General features: G+C 39.8%; 1 protein-coding gene across 7 annotated transcripts in view; it reads left to right on the top strand.

Annotated features, from left to right (window-relative positions):
• Positions 1 to 8,466, top strand: part of ECT2 (epithelial cell transforming 2) — a 31,096-nt gene extending 22,630 nt beyond the window's left edge. For 4 of the 7 annotated variants that reach the window (XM_087740205.1, XM_087740206.1, XM_087740203.1 and 1 more), the window contains 5 exons: positions 9 to 163; positions 2,162 to 2,269; positions 3,394 to 3,540; positions 5,150 to 5,472; positions 6,922 to 8,466. In XM_087740205.1, the coding sequence (XP_087596331.1) occupies positions 9 to 163; positions 2,162 to 2,269; positions 3,394 to 3,540; positions 5,150 to 5,455 (716 nt within the window). In that variant the 3' untranslated portion in view covers positions 5,456 to 5,472; positions 6,922 to 8,466. Of the gene's footprint in view, positions 1 to 8; positions 164 to 2,161; positions 2,270 to 3,393; positions 3,541 to 5,149; positions 5,514 to 6,921 lie in introns of all 7 variants that reach the window. The other 3 variants (XM_087740208.1, XM_087740207.1, XR_015700632.1) reach the window with 2 other exon arrangements.
• The last annotated feature ends 7,478 nt before the right edge of the window (positions 8,467 to 15,944 follow it).

The raw sequence follows: 15,944 nt of genomic DNA, 5'->3' as shown, positions 1-15,944 counted from the left end.
AACTGTAGATTGCCATAAAGCCTTTGCCTTAGTTGTGCGGCCACCTACAGAACTCAACAACAAGCTACTCAGTTTCCAGATGACAACTGAAGAACCTCCTAAAGAAGACTGGTTGAAGATGTTGTGTCGGCACGTGGCTAACACTATTTGTAAAGCAGATGCAGTAAGTACTCTGGAACAGAGTTGCTGATTGGGGCTGTTTCTCCCTTTTTGGCTTGGAGCATATGAAGCTAAAGAACTTGTTAATAGTGGACATGCTTGAGGTGAAGTAGAGCAGAAAACACTTGTGCTAGCACGTCTGCAAGTGAGTGGTTAAAAGGTGGAAAAGGAAACAGCCTGGAAGTTAGCTTCTACAGAAGCTAAATAAGTACTTAAAAAATGAAGAATTATGCCCTTCCCCCATCACAAATTAATTATTTATAATTTAAACTCTGCACTGCAGATATAAAGAGAATTGTCTTCAGCTTGCTTCTTTCACAGCTATGTTTCAATTTACAATCCCAGCATTGAATCATGTGTTTTGGTTTAACTGTGTTGGGTTGAGTTCTTTGTTCTGCACCTTATCTGCATGGGCACCATAATGTAAGAGACGTGAAGCGTCTTCCCTCTACAGACAGAAGCCTACAACAGGAAACAAAGAAAACAATTAAATAAAGGAGGCATGGGCCTCCTCACATTTTTAGAAGGTCAGTGTGTGGGCTTTCCACAGCCAGAAAACTACTCATTTGACGAGTAGATCTTCTCCAATTAGGGCAAGAGACTTTCAGCTAATGTTTTAATTATGTAAGAGTGTGTGTGCATCAGTCATCCAAATTTGCTGGAAATATGTGCACTACATATAGCAGAAACAAAACATTTCCAGCTTTAACCCCAGTTATGTTCTGCATTGTACTCTTACTGTACAATATTTGGTTGTCTGTGACTTCTAAAGACATGCTTGTTTCAGGAGAGGTAGTTAAGTAATCAAAACAGCATCTTAGTTTTATTTTGTTTGGCTTGTCATCTAGGGACTTAGGAACAAGAAACTTGGCTTTGTGCTTTTCCTTCCTTTCTAGGTACTAGACAGGAAAAGTACTGATTCAGAAGTGTTAGTTTACTTTAATCTGTCTTGCCCATCTTCAGTCTCTTGTGTTATGTATAACACAAAGGGGTGGAAAAATGTTGTGGGTTTTTTTTTAATAGAAATGAAATCTTTGTGTAATAAATGTATCATTTCCTCTTGCCCCAGGACATTCAGAATCGTATGCTGACAAATTGTAACTTACTGTGCTGAATCCTATTAGCTATAATTTCTGTAACTACTGCTTTGTACCAACTATATAATACCTCTTTTCTTGCTGATTCAAATGTCAAATTGAGCTTCAATTTAAGCGCACTTCCCCTTTTCCCTGATTTTCAAGAACTGTGTAGCACCATGTGAGAATGAGAGAGCGTTGACTTTGCCACATGGTGGCAGTAAAGGCTTTAACTACTCTTTGTAGGCACTAGGAACAGCCGTACAGCTTGCTGTCTGGTGTCCTTAAGATTTTTTTTCAAACCTTTTTTTTTTTTTATGGTAAACTGTCTTTTCCTCAAAATAAAAACCCAAAGCAACAAAACCCCCCAGCAGCTTCCCACTCCCATGCATGCCCCCCGCCCCCCAAGTTTTGTACGTAGCTAGCCAGAGATTGCTTTGCACATGCTAGAGTTTAAGAATGAGGCATAAAAAAAAAAAAAAACAAACCAAAACAAACTTGTGGCTATTCTGGAACATCTATTGGGCTTAAGCTGAAAGGTTTTGTCTTAATATTTGACAGCTGGAGCCATCAGGATTTTACTTCAGAAGACTGCTACATGTGTCAGTGAAACAAAGGGGTGTATATGGGTGAAACTCCCCAGGTATACTTCAGAACTACTGCCTTTACTTTGGTCAACCCCGAAATTGAAACTGAATCAAACAAACCAAATGTAAAACCACTGATGAAGTGGTTTCATAAACTGATTGCACCAGCAGTTAATCTCATGAAATGGCACGAAAGCAAATAGCTACTTAACTGTATATTAAGAGTTAAGTATAGAGGAATATGGCAATTAAATGTCTAAATATGACCTAATGAAGTAGAGAATGATATTTTGACAAGTGCTGATGTTTGACCATTATTAAGACTATTTTTGTCTATAGGAAAATCTCATTTATACTGCTGATCCTGATTCAGTTGAAGTAAATACTAAAGATATGGACAGTACATTAAGCAGAGCATCCAGGGCAATAAAGAAAACATCAAAAAAGGTAAGATACTGCAAAGATAGTGCTTTACAGTAAACCCCACTTTATTCGGGAATTGTGCTAGTATTCCTGTTTCAGGTGTTTTGTAGTACTTACAGTAGTGACAGGAGAAACTTAATCTGAACTAAAACTCTTAAGTATAAGCTCCTTAAAGAAAGAAGGTGGGGAGCGTTTGAGGCTTTGACTGAGCGGTTTTGGAGTATCTGAAGTATTATGGTCATAGGTATTATGTAGTCATTTCTGAGTCTGTTATGGAACTTAGTTTAATATTTTGAATCTTTTAAATATCATACAAAAAAAAACCCCAACCCTCAGCTGTAACTATTTTTAGCATATTGAATGGACTTTTAAAGCTGCATGCAATTATCTAAATTCAGGTACCTCCAAAAGTAGGATGGGTGTAGAGTATGCATGTCCTGATAATAAAATAGACTTGAAATAACAAGGAAATAAGTGCTGAATGCTGGTGTCTGCCTGTGTACGCTTTCCTTTGTGTATGGCTTAGCTGCTCTCAACTGATGGACTGAGGAACTGTGCCCTGTTCTGCTAAGAGGACCTGGCTGGGAGGCAGGAGGAAGGCTGCCTGTCTGCTCTGTCATGTTGGCTGTGCGCTGGGTTTGGTCCTGCTAAAGTCTGTGGCGTGTGAGAAGGGGTGACAGAGTGATGCAGCAAGGAGGAATCTGTTCCCCATTCTTGCAGCCTTTCAGCAGGCTTACTATGTTCACGATGATAATACTGTTTCTTAGAGAATACCGTAGAGGCTGCTGTAGTTTGGAAGCTGCTGAAGCCGACATTGAGAGCAACTTAAAGGAGGGGGCCTGACTTTGCGGAACCCAAGGCACGTGGGGAAGCCTAGTTGACTAGACCTTATTTTGACTTCTCCCTGAATCTCTGCCCTCTTCCCCAACCATGCTGTTTTCATATTTGGACAGAGTGAGAAGAGAAGGGGTGATGGGGAGCCTTAAAAGTCAGATCACCTTGCAGGTGTGTTTGCTTGGTTTTGATACAGTCATATTAACATTTGATATACATCCTACAGATGTTCAAAATTTGAATGGTAGCCTATATCATAGTAGTTATTACAGCCTGCTTTTTGTCAGTGTATAACTGCTTGTCAAACTCCTCAGGTTACAAGAGCATTTTCTTTCTCAAAAACACCAAAGAGAGCTCTTCGAAGGGCTTTAATGTCACATAGTGCAACAGAAGGAAGAAGTCCCAGTTCAGCTAATGAGAGTTATATAGGCAGCCGACTGACTAGTACGTCGTCATTAGCGGTAAGTGATTTGGCTGTGCAGGCCAAATAAGTAACCTTTTTAAGATCGCAGTTATTTTAATGTCTGGTGCTGATCTTGCTTTAATAATTTCAAGATCCACAGTGGAAAAACTTATTTTAACTACGTTCATAGATGTGTTATTTTCTGAGCAAGAGTTGTTTAATGAGTCAGCTTACTTGCTGAAAATGCAGAAGAACCTGCTGTATGTACTAGAAACTGGGAGTTACCGTGTACAATTAAGTTGGGGAAAAAAACCCTCTTTTGTCAGAGATGGAGTATGTATACTCTTCTGAGAGAGTGAGAAACTTCCAACACAGTCTTCTGTTGGTTCATGCTTTTGATTTTGGACAATATATAAAAATGTGGTGTACAACCCTGAATAGTGTGGTAAAAGTATCAATGAAGGTAGTGAGATGATAGACATCCTGTGAAACAAACCGGAAAGGAAGGGCAAAGAAATACAGATGCTGCAGCCTGAGAGTTTTTAAAAAGGCAAGGGAATTCTCTCCTTATACATGTTTAAGAAAACTTGGTGAAATAATATGTTGTTCTACATACTGCAACTCTTCTGCTATGGCTGACTACCTGTTGCAGCTCTCTTCTGCCACATTAGGTCAAACTCAATTTCTTAGTGCAGTCTAGTAAAGCAGACTAGATTTGGAGCAATTTTTTCATCATCTGTGCTTTTATTCTAGTGTTTGAGTAAATCTGTATGCTGAGTAAACATCTACTTTGAAGTCTGTAGTTTGTAGGACAGAAGGCCGAGAACAGGATTTCCTGTGTATCCTGCCTGATATGTCAGTACCTTAATATAGAGATAATTCAGTATGTTTGAGCGGCCATTAAATTGTACAACATAAAGATATTGCCCTGTTCTCCCACATGAGATAGGCATGAGAAAATATGAATTATTAAGGGAGGAGGTATCACAGTTCTTTGCTTTAGAAGAAATAAAAAAATCTACCAGTGTGGCTATAGCCTAGTTCTCCGTGGAGATTTTTTTCCTTCAATTATGATTGCTCCAACAATTGCTCTTGAATTCTAATATTCTGTCTTCATTTTGATACAGTATCTCATTTCTCATGAAAATGCAAGTCGTGCACTTTTCTCTGTGTGTGTGTCTACCCCATACAAAAATACTTTTTTCCACGAAATGATAGGAACTTATAGTAGTAAAAACTATTTTCCTATTATAAATTCTTCCCAGAGTTCTTGGACCTCTGAGGTAGTAAGCTGCAGCTTGGCAGCAGAGCATGTGTTGTGTGTCATGTCTTGTGGTTTCTTAACCGATCCCACACAGCACTGAACTTGTGTAAAGCCGCCTTGGTTGAATCATAAGGCTGAGGGGAAAAGAGAGCTTTGGATTCCAGCCCCTCAAGTGCAGTTCTTGAGTAGGAAACCAAAGCTGCAGGAAACCTGTCTTGAGTCCATTGAGAGAGTCAAAGCTGTTATTCGGACATACTGTTTTATTTAAATAAAATCCTGGCCTGTGCTTATGTGGGGATTTTTTTGGTGTAGAAAAACTGTAGAGTAAAAATATCAACAAAGCTTAAATGCTTGGATTTTTTTTCTTGTTTGGACTAACTCTTGAACCCCTTCCTAATTGTAGATTGCTCGTTCATCTTCTACGTGCAGCCTAAATGGATCTGTCAAATGTGTTGTTAATGTCCACCGCTCCAGTTCTGTTGATTGGAGCTCTCAAAATTCCAGGCCTCGACCTGTGCTGTGTCCTGGGTCTCCAAATACTCATCTTTCAAATGCTGTAGAAGAAAAAACCTCTTCCAACTTGGAAAGCTTAAATGGTCATGCCTTGGACAGATCATGTCCTATCCCTATTATTGCTACCACTTGTGTTGATGTTGGAGATAACCAGGGTGGTGCTGAAAAATTCTGTACATCAAACCCTGACTGTTAGTGCCCATCTTGTATGGAGTGAGCAAAAAATCTTGATTCCTCTAAACTAAGACAGCATGGTACAACTATATAAGACCTTAGAATGCACAGAATGTTTTAAATGGTGTTGGGTTTTTCTTTGACTTGTTCTAATGCACGGGCTTGGAGTCAACACTCACACGTGGTCTAGTTCTATTTCTGGTTCTGGGTGCAAAGTTAATTCTTTCACAAATCCTTTTAGCTTTAATTTTTGAGGTTTTTTTCTTAATTCATTTCTATACAATTGAATTACTACTTGTTTCAGTTCAGTTGTCCAAGTGGCAGTGTAGCTCGCTGGCCAGAGTTCTGAGGACTGTAATAACTTGGTTGCAGGGAAGTCTTGAGCCGCTAATTTTGCCTAGGGTTTTAAGTTTTTGTTCTCCTATCTGTAAATAGAAAAAATATCCTGTATAAAATACTTTAGAATCTAATAAGAGCTGCTATATAAAGAGGAGTTTAGGATTTAATTTTCAAATATTGCCTATGACTGCAAATAGAACATGTGCCATAAACAGGCATTAGATGTCATAGTGAAGTGGTATATCCTTACCTGCTCAAAATATCCCTATTTAGAAGATTCTTGAAGCATGCAGGTGCAGCAAGCTGCCTAACTACCATGACCTGTTTATATGCTGAAAAGCTTGGTTGTGCTATAAAGAGCAACAGAAGATTGCTTGTGAAAGTATCTTGAGGTCTAATGTAAAAAGAATATAAAATCTCAGCTGATCCAAAGAGGTTAAATTTTAGTGCTACATATTGATGTGTTGGTTTCACTGTAATTTGAAGTCCCAGAAGCAGCCTATGTTCCTAGCACCAGTAAAGTCAGCTTTTTGCCTAGCTTGTGCCCATCCAGGCGCAGCTAAAGCAAGCTTTGATGAATCATTGTCAAATTGTCAAATCAATTGTCTGTTGCCTTCTGTAGCCAAGAAGGCTTGTGTTCAGCATCAAATTTGGGGCTCAAAGCTGCTAAGAATACAGAAAGTTGTAGGATCTAAGGGGAGCTCCATTTCTCTAAGACTATCATAATGTGTCTTGCCTTCAACTTGGAGGGGGATTATTATTGCAAAAAGTGTGATGCAGGAAGTATGCTAATACTTGGTTAACAGCTACTCTTCAAAAACATGTTCTTGCATTCTGAATCTCTCAAGGCTGGTAACAAGGAAAATCTGCTTTTTTTTTTTTCTAAAATATATGCATTCTACTTGTTCGATGCTGTTTAACTTTGCTGTTCAAAATCTAGAAATGCTGAATCATTAATTTCAAAAGCTGCTAATCTTAAATAGTAGAAGGAATGTAATGGTACAGAAGCTATGTATCAAGGTTGAGATCTTAAATAGTAGAAGGAATGTAATGGTACAGAAGCTATGTATCAAGGTTGAGAAAGGACTACTGCACTACTGACATTGGCTAATAAATGATCAAATAATTTTTTTTTTTCTTCCCCAACAGGGTATTCCTTCTCCTTCCTTGGTCAATCTTCCCTCAATCTTTGAAAAAAGGAGTCATACATTAAGTCGATCAACAACCCACTTGATATGAAGCAGGTTTAAAATACAATGCTGTATTGTAGTGACTGACAAGCAGCTGGCTGTTCAAATGACCTGTTACTGACATTAATGGTACCTTAGTCATTAGCACTTAGCAATGATTAGCAAAATGTTAGATAACACTAAGTTAATCACAAGGGGTTTTTAGTTGTATTGAAGCAGATCAGCTAATCAATGGAATAAGGAACTTCGTCTTCGTTTAAGACGCAGTATTCCCTTGCCCAAATTTATTTTCTCACCAACATAATGGAAGCATTTTCTTCTGTGAAAATTGTCCCCTCTAGGCAAGGAACTAGTTTGTCAGATTTTGAAATGAAGATGTTGTTCACACAACTTACCGCCAGTTTGGATGACTCTTATGCTTGCCTAACTCCATCAACTGGCAGAGCACTCTAATGTTTGAATTGTTGGTTTCTTAGATGGAGATGCATTATGAAGTACCTGACCTTTCAAGTATGACAATTAACCTGTTGTACAGCTGCTTATTCCAGATATTTTATAAATGTAGTTGTTTATAAAGAAATAGAGTTGAGTTTCTGTGATTATGGTCTTCTGCAGCCTCACTGTACCACAGTGGTATGTTACGTGGGTTTATTTGAACAGTAAGTTAAAGACTATGACTAGCTTTGACCACCAAATATAATCAATTGAATTCTTTCAATTTCTTTGAAGTGGAAGTCTGAGGAAAATAATTACACTCCCTTTTAGTAGGGCTGTTAAACAAACCCCCAAACCCCACACCTTCCACATACTTGGTTAACGAATCGTTATTTAATGCGTGGGATTATTGGTGTGACATCGTAATGTGAGGATCCAATTTTGGTGTGTCAAATTGCAGGTCTGGTACTCCTAAGGCTTTTACCTGGCTTTCTCATGTATTTGTGTCTTCCTTCAGAACTATATGTTCGCTTCTTTCATCTCCCTCTGAACAGTTAGTATGATGCAGTGCTATCTCAGGAACTATCTAAATATGTATATTTCTGCATTTCGTTAACGATTTAACTGTCTGTCTGTATTAGCAGGAGTTCTCAACTTCTGGTTTCTCTTTAAGCACCAGTGTCTTGTCTTTATGTCTATATGTAATTAGTGATGCTTCTGAATGTGTCAAACTTAACTGGTTTTATATCTCTTTTTGCCAATCCAAGCAATGTAAATAAACTGTTTAAAATAACACCGCTTGTGGCTTTGCTAAACAGGCTTTTATGAGAGTCTGCTTTGTCTTTTCACATAAAAAGTGTTGTGTTGGGCTCCAGCCTACAGCTGTACTCTGAGTAGCGATATAGCTATTCCTAAGAAAGTATACAATGTGGTAGGCCTGAATCTGCCAGAACCACACTTTTTTTTTTTTCCCTTAATATATTCACTGTTCTCCCCTCTTCCCCTGGATATATGTATCCATGGTTGTTGTTGGGGTTTTTTTTTTTTTACTTTATCCATTCAAAATAAACATCTGAGCTAAATATGCACTGACACTTACATAATAAAGTGGCTCTAGGAAATGAACTATTCAATAAATACTATGCTAAAACATCAACAGCAGTTTTTCGTTTCTTTTTTGTTATTTTTGGAAGGGCAGCTTCAGCCTGGTAAACTCCATGCAAACTTATGATAATATCAGCTTATCATTCTTTTGGTTGTCTTTAATTTCCAGGTTGTTTGTATTTAGCTTCTATAGCAAGTTCACTTGCACTCAAACCCAATTCAATCTGTAGTTCTTACTATATTGCCTAATCTTGTCATTACCATGATGGCACAGCTCTGTTGGTGCTAAACAAATGCAAAATGATTGTTGAGAGGGCCAAGTCCTGCTGGTCCTCAGCTGTTGCAGGCACCTCTCTAATGGAGGAGCTAGCTCTGCTCAGTCTTGCTACCTCTGGAAGAAAGAGAAAAAGGAGGAAGACTCTACCTGCCTCCAGTGTGACTTTACCCCTCCTGCATTCTGGGTGCGTTGTTATCTTAACCTGTTATGTCAGGTTTCAGCATGAGGTGCTCCTGTGTACTGTTAAAAAAAAAGTCCCTCTTAGGACTGAGGGAAAAGGGGTGGCTCAGTCTCCTTGTAATTAAAAGAGATGATTTAAAACAGCCACTGTATTCATTACTTTGTCTGCTGCTCTTTGACAACGCTCTAGGTGATGTACTCCAGCAGCAGTTAACTGAAGGCACGCTTGGCCCCGAACTGGCGGGAGGATACACAGCCACTGTGTATCTTAGGATTGTACTGAAGCCATCAACTGCTTTTTGGCTATTGACTGTCGATGACCAGAAGCTTTTTGGCAAGACAGAAGTGAAACAGTGGGATTTGGTGTTAAAATAACAAGCTGATAGGTAATAGTTAACACTGATTTGACAACTTGTTCTCAGTCTAATTACCTAGAGCAGTGTAATAAGTCTTTTGGATGCTGGAAAAAAAAATCGGAATCATCTGCCCCAACTTGTTTTGTCTTGCATGACAGTATTATAAGTTTGCTAGCAGAGGGGAAACTACTGGTGAGCAAATACAAAACTGGCTGATCTCTACCCGTTGGACAGCAAATCTGATTAGTGTCCACTGTGGTCATATTGAGCGGGGCTCCCCGGGGGCCTGCTCGGTATTTCTACTGCCCGAGTGGATAATGGAGCGGGAGAGTGTGCTTCTTATTAGTTTTACAGCTGTCACACAGCAGCAAGAAGCTTGAGTACATGACAGAACGGGATTAGCGGTGGAAGTGGGCTTCCTAAGGTAGAGGGGTGCTCCAGAGTAACAGAAACGAGCAAAAATAAAGAATTTTTGCAAATGAGAGGTTTTCCTGCACCCTCTCCATTTCCAATACTACATGCGCGTGTTGTAGCATTAAAACAAGTGCATAATTTGGGGAGGTATTTTGGTTGGTGTTATTTTAAATTTTAGGTGAGACTTGTTCTCGAAACCAGAATTTTAAACAATACTTTTACCATCTAGCTGCTACGGGATGTGCCTTGTTGAGTAACAGTAGATCCGGTTTTGTACAACACCTAGCTTCAATCATGATACAGACATTTCAAATCTGAATAGTTTTTTAAACTTCAGAGAGTTTAGTTGAATTAAGTACAATTTCATACGTCTTTACGCTGAGGTTTCTGTATCGGTAAAACTATGGGGTCAGTTCTGCCACTCTTTAAGGAACGAGCTTTGGGATAAAAAGGACATTTCTTTCTAACCTAGCTCTCGTTCACTTACCACCGTGCTAAAGAGTTAGCCAGCGCCCATTCAGCGTACAGGAGAATTGTCTTCATTCAGAAGGTTTGCAACTCTCTGAAGAGGAGGTCAAAAGATGATCTTTGTTTAAAACACAACCTCCTCTTCTTGTGGGCCATACAAAATCAATCAGTTCAATGAGCTCGTGCTCATTGCGACAAGAATCCTTACCCTCAACCATTGCTCTAAATTGGTGCCTCTTAAAATTGGAGAGCAGCTATCAAAGGAAAGGGTCTTCCGTTGGGTGGGGGTTAGGTGGAGATGGCTCGCTGTTCTGATCCAAACTTTCAAGGAGAATGCCGCTTTCTAGCAGCACGCGTGCTCGCTTCCCCTGTTAGTGTCTGTATCTTGAAGTTCTGGGTAGCAGTGCTCCAAGAAGAAAATGCCTTTGAGTAGGTGTGCTATATGTACAGTGCCGTGGAATTCATTTAAGCGTGCCCTTCAACGTTTTGAGAAAGTTGTGTATTGTGTTACCAGCCTACCTATCTTTGTTACCAGTTGAAATACGGAGTAGTGCTCAGAGTTTATACTATAAACGGTGTTTAAGGAGCCTGTATAGCTATCGGGTGGTAGTTTGAAGGGAGTACGTAGACTAAAGCTTGTACTGAGGCAGGGTGATGTATAAGGAAGCAATAGTTTGTTTGCTTGCTTAAACTAGAAAAAGAAAAAGCCCTGAGATATTAAAGGCAGCAGCAGCTGGCCAAGAGACCAGAGGAGTCTGGGACACAGGTTGGAGCTGAACCCTTCTCCTTTTGGTGGTATCTGAATCACGTGAACTTCCTCACGTAGCTTAGTCTGGGCTTGAGTGCTCCAGCCATTCACAAACCTATAGCTAGAATTCATAAGCATCCACTCACAGCAAGCTATTAAAGCATTTATGGACTAAGATGATTAATCTTTTATAGGCTTTTGTTCAAAGAGAAAAGGTGGAGAGATTACAGCTGCTTGAGAGCACCTGTTTGTGAATCCGTTGTAGATTCAACAGGACGGCTTGACCTGTATTTTGCAGAAAAATAGTTGCTGTTTCAAAAATAGGAGCTGAAAACTCCACTGCGAGATGGATGTTTACAACTGCTGAAAGCCAGCCATCAGAGACAAAACAGGGGCTAGCTAGAATGTATTTTAAAAACACAAAAGCTGTTGAGAGCTTAAAATGTTGGCTGAGTGCTCTATGTGCTGACATTGGAAGGGCGAAGGCAAACTGGTGCCACGTTCTTTGCCTTGGGACCGGTTTTAAGTGCAGAGCTGGAAACCTGCTCTCTCCCATCAGTAAGAAAAGCTAAAATGGAAATGAGAACACCATGAAAACAAACTAATTAAACATCAGGTGAAATAGATGTAACACTGTCAGATGTTAGGCAAACAAAAGTAATTTTTAGATAAGAACATTACCACTGTTTAGGGCTGAATTTTCAGCTGGCACAGAGTATTCTGTCAGCCTCTATACAAATGCAACCATGCATTTGTATGCCTAATTTAGGCAGTTAGAAGTGCAATTACCACCCTACCTGCAAATTGTAATTAGTTTAAGCTGTCTTGGTGCCTTTATCAGCTGATCCATACACTGACTTTAAGTAGAGTCTTGAGTATAGCGGGAGCTACCCTTTGTGGCTGAGGCAAGTTATTACCTATATAAATACGTATATGTATGAAGTAGTGAAAAAAAGATGCTTACAAAGAGATGCGAAGCATCCTTTTATTTTTATCCTACATAGGAGGCCTAGTGGGAGTACTTCATATTAGTGAAATTAAGCAGTTAAAGTTCTGATACTTATATTACTATTGGTAGAACGAGGAGAACCTTTATACTTCTCGTTCCCCCTCTCCCTCCAGCACCTCAGTTTCTTCGAGGGCTGAGGAAGAAGGAAGCGGCTTTTGGCCTAACGCTACAGAGCCCAGCTTTGCTGCTCAGCTCCCCAGCAGCACTGTAGAACCCGTCCTGCTTTGGGGGAGGCAAAATCTTGCGCCTACCAAAGCCCAGGAGCAGGCTGCGTTCTGCCTCGCCAGCTCAGGCTTCCCTGGCACCTGCGAAGATCGGGCAAAGGACCCCTTTTTGCACTTCTCTTCCACCACCTCCCTCTCCATCCAGAGATCGAGGAAAGCGCAACAGCCCGGTAAGCACGCTATCAATTTATTAATGGGTTCTTTAAAATGGGATTAACTGGAATACAAATTGTATTACCTGAGCTCTTGGAGATTTTGTTTCGTGTACAGTTAAAACCGCTAATGTTTATTTGTCAGTGTTTGGAGATACTAACTACCTCTCATAAATATTCAACTTCTGTCTTTACCCAAGCAGTCAGTAATTCGTTGGCTATCTGGGATTGTAAGTTCCTACACGCTTTCTGCTGCTCTGCGATGGCAAAGATGATATTTCAGTAGTTTCTCCAATGTTTCAGCCTGGAGGGAATGTAAATATAAGCATAAATGATTTTGAAAATGTGCCTTTTTTCTGTGTTTCAATGGCTCGTGCATTAGAGTTGGTATGGCTGACAAATCAGCGCTGATTGCTAATTAAAAAGCTGAATATATTAAGGAGTTTCACACTTCCATTTCTTCCTCCGATTGAAACCCTAGCTCTATGAGTGAGTGCTAGTGAAGCTCTAATGGATACAGTCTAATTACTTGCCATTTTTGCTTTGACTTAACAGTTCATGAATTACAGTAACTCTGAGTGACAGATCATTGCTGATTACTAATTAACTGGCAGAATTCGGCTTTATGCACATCCGGCTTTTACCCCCGCAAAAACCGACACTCCGTAGCTTAACAAAAAAGCTTTCTCTCTGCTTGTTTGTTGATATGTAAAAGCTGATGGTCTCATCCCTCTGGAAAACAAAAATTCTTAGGGCATGTTTAACAATAGTGGTGGATAAATATATTTCAAAAAAACGTTACTGCTGTGTTGCTTATAAAGGAGGCTTTGGAGAGAAACTGTTCAAGGCAGTGTAACAACTCGGCATGTTTCCTGGCGCTCTCATTCTCTTACGGATCACCTCAGCCCTCATTTAGCGAGCGCAAAGAACAACTGGATTTTTAGCCCTTTATCTGCGGGAGGGGACGCTTCGTTCCCTGCCATAGGTGCTCCCTAGGTCGCCCAGACACTAGAACAAGTGCAGGAATGGATTGTCTTTCTTCTTCTTTCTCTTCATTTGCCTTTTCTAGTCAACCTACCCAGAATTTAATCTGGTTCTTGGCAGGATTACTACTCTCCTAATCAGTGATATGTTTTAATTCGTGATAGTGATCTGTAGAAATGAGCTGTTGAGGCTGGGAGGTCTTCTCATGATGATGGTGTCCGTCTAGCCCTGAAGGGCAGTGGGTAGAGTTACGGACGGCTGGTGAATGGTATAACTGCTATAACTTTTCTCACTAAATGCCCAGATATATTCAGTTTTATTCCAGACTTTAAATCAAGAATAAGGGCTCATTAAAATTGCTACAGATCTTTTCAAATCAACACATTAAAGATATTGCAGCCTGACAAACTTTTCTTTGTGCTGATTTCAGTCACTGAAATTGTCACAAAAACACAGTACAACTTTTATCCTAAAAAGAACAACTGCGCCTCTGAAAGAAAATTACACTAATCTCTTTCAGTTTGCGAGCATGCCCCTAAGTGTGTGAATATTTCAGTACATAGTTTGGAAAAATCCGTCAAAGATAACGCTCGAGAGCAAGGGTCAAAAGAAATGGTATGTTACTTGAGATCCCATAGATCAAAAAGCACAGTGTAAAAATCCTTGGCATATAGGTGATCTTAATGGTCCCTTCTGCACTTAAAATGTATTACAGAGAGAAACTACAAAAGTAATTTTTATAATTTAAAGCTTTATCTTTTCTTTGTTAGTAATTCTCTCTGTCTGAATAGCACTGTTAACCTTAAGCAAAATAGAGACTATATTATTACTGTGAGATAATAAAAAAGACGCTGCGTTATTGCAGTAAATACCTGTAATAAGTGTAAAATTTGGTGTTCTAATGGGTAGCAGAAAGGTCCTTTTCTCTTTGCCCCGACTTCTTCCATCTAAAGTAAGTATTTAGTATCATTGCTATTAATAGCAACTCAAAATAACACATTGGTACGAAGACGAGAATATGGCAGCATCTGAAAAACAAACTATCCCAGGTCATCGTAACTGAACCACCAGAGTAACGTTAGAAAATATTTATGAGCAAAGAGGCTCATGTGAAGTCTTGAAATCGGGCCTTTTGACTACAAGGCTTCAGAAAACATTGTCTGATGCTTGCCTATGTAACTTTGTGTCATTCATGATGGCGTGACCTTTCAAAAAAATGGCAAGATTTTACAAAGACACATGAAACCCCAGAGAAACGGGGCAGCTGCTTTCACCCGGCGCTTCTGAAACTCCACCAAGCCTTACTGTGCCTCGTTTTCTCCATGTGCCTGCGACATGCGAGATCCGCCGGCCCTGGCGGTCTCGGTGAACACCGAGATAACGCTTCTTGCCGCTGACAGCCCGCAGGATGGAAAAATTCCACCGTTTCCTCTCTTTGACTAGGAAACGACTGGAATGACTCAGCTCGTGCAGCTAGTGTAGCAAGTGTGACCTTTTTAAAGGCGGCTGCCGTATGGAGCTTTTTTGCCTCTACTTTCTCCAATTTTCCTTTACTTGAGAATGACCAGCTTCAAAGAAAAAGTTCACCGCTCTAATTGAATATTCTCCATATTGAGAGGGGTAAAAATAAACATTCTTCTCGGTTTATTCACGCATAAACTAGAATCATCCAAGTGTGACATCTGAAAGGAACTACATGATTATAATCTGAAATGAGAACAAAGTTCATCTTGTGCGATTTCTTATTTTTTCCCTGCAGACTTTGAAAGAGGAAAGAGATTGCAGAATCTTAATACCTATTAAAGCTCAAGAAAGCCAGGGCTGTGTGCACCTGTGTTAACCTTTTTAGTATTCTGCTGGCTAATTGTCTGTCCGTTCCACCTTCTCCTCCCAGGTTAATGGGGTGGTTAACAGGGGAGGACAGGAATGGTTGGCCAATCACACTACAAAGCAAACTGAAAAGGTCAAAGTAACGTGCTGTATTATTCATGGACTATGCCTTGCCGGGGTATCTTAGATCTCATGTCTTCTCATGATGAATGGCAACAAGAACAAGAAACAGCCCAACGTGAAATTGGCTCTTGTGACAACGATTGTAGTTCAAATGGAAAAACGTAAAACTGTGGCCTGCTGCTGTTCTGGTTTTTGAGATTAAAGATGTGTGATCCCATCTAGCCATGGAATAAGGAACAGGTTACATTTGTACAGCTTCTCAGCTGGGTTATAAGTATAATACAGTGTGCATGTATATAGGTTCTTCTAATTTTAGCCATGGACTTTGTTTTGGAAGTACCATGTGGTGCCTAATATCCCTACTATGTCTTCTGTGTCAATAAACTCATTATTAGTTTATAGATTTCTTAATATGAGACTGCTTTTTAAGTGATGTTTTGTTTAGAAGTATTACTATGCTAATTTCCAAGAGGCAACCTCGAGTGGACTGTAAGACAGTCCTTGTTCTCAGGAGCTTGCAATCTCTATAGCCAAATTTGAAGGTAAACTTGATGTAACCATTCTTTTCTCCTTCACCTTTGATGTGAAATGGAGGTGGAAGGAGATACTGGCAGAGGCAGGAGCGTGACTGAGGTACTCTGAATTATTTTCTGAGTACTGTCCCTCTTATTGACCACA

Source organism: Nipponia nippon, unplaced genomic scaffold, assembly GCF_047370975.1.
Source record: "Nipponia nippon isolate SJK-2023a ecotype South Korea unplaced genomic scaffold, ASM4737097v1 scaffold_7, whole genome shotgun sequence".
Classification (NCBI taxonomy): Eukaryota; Metazoa; Chordata; class Aves; order Pelecaniformes; family Threskiornithidae; genus Nipponia; species Nipponia nippon.
Note: the sequence above shows the minus strand (reverse complement) of the source record. Positions and strands in the feature narration are given on the sequence as shown.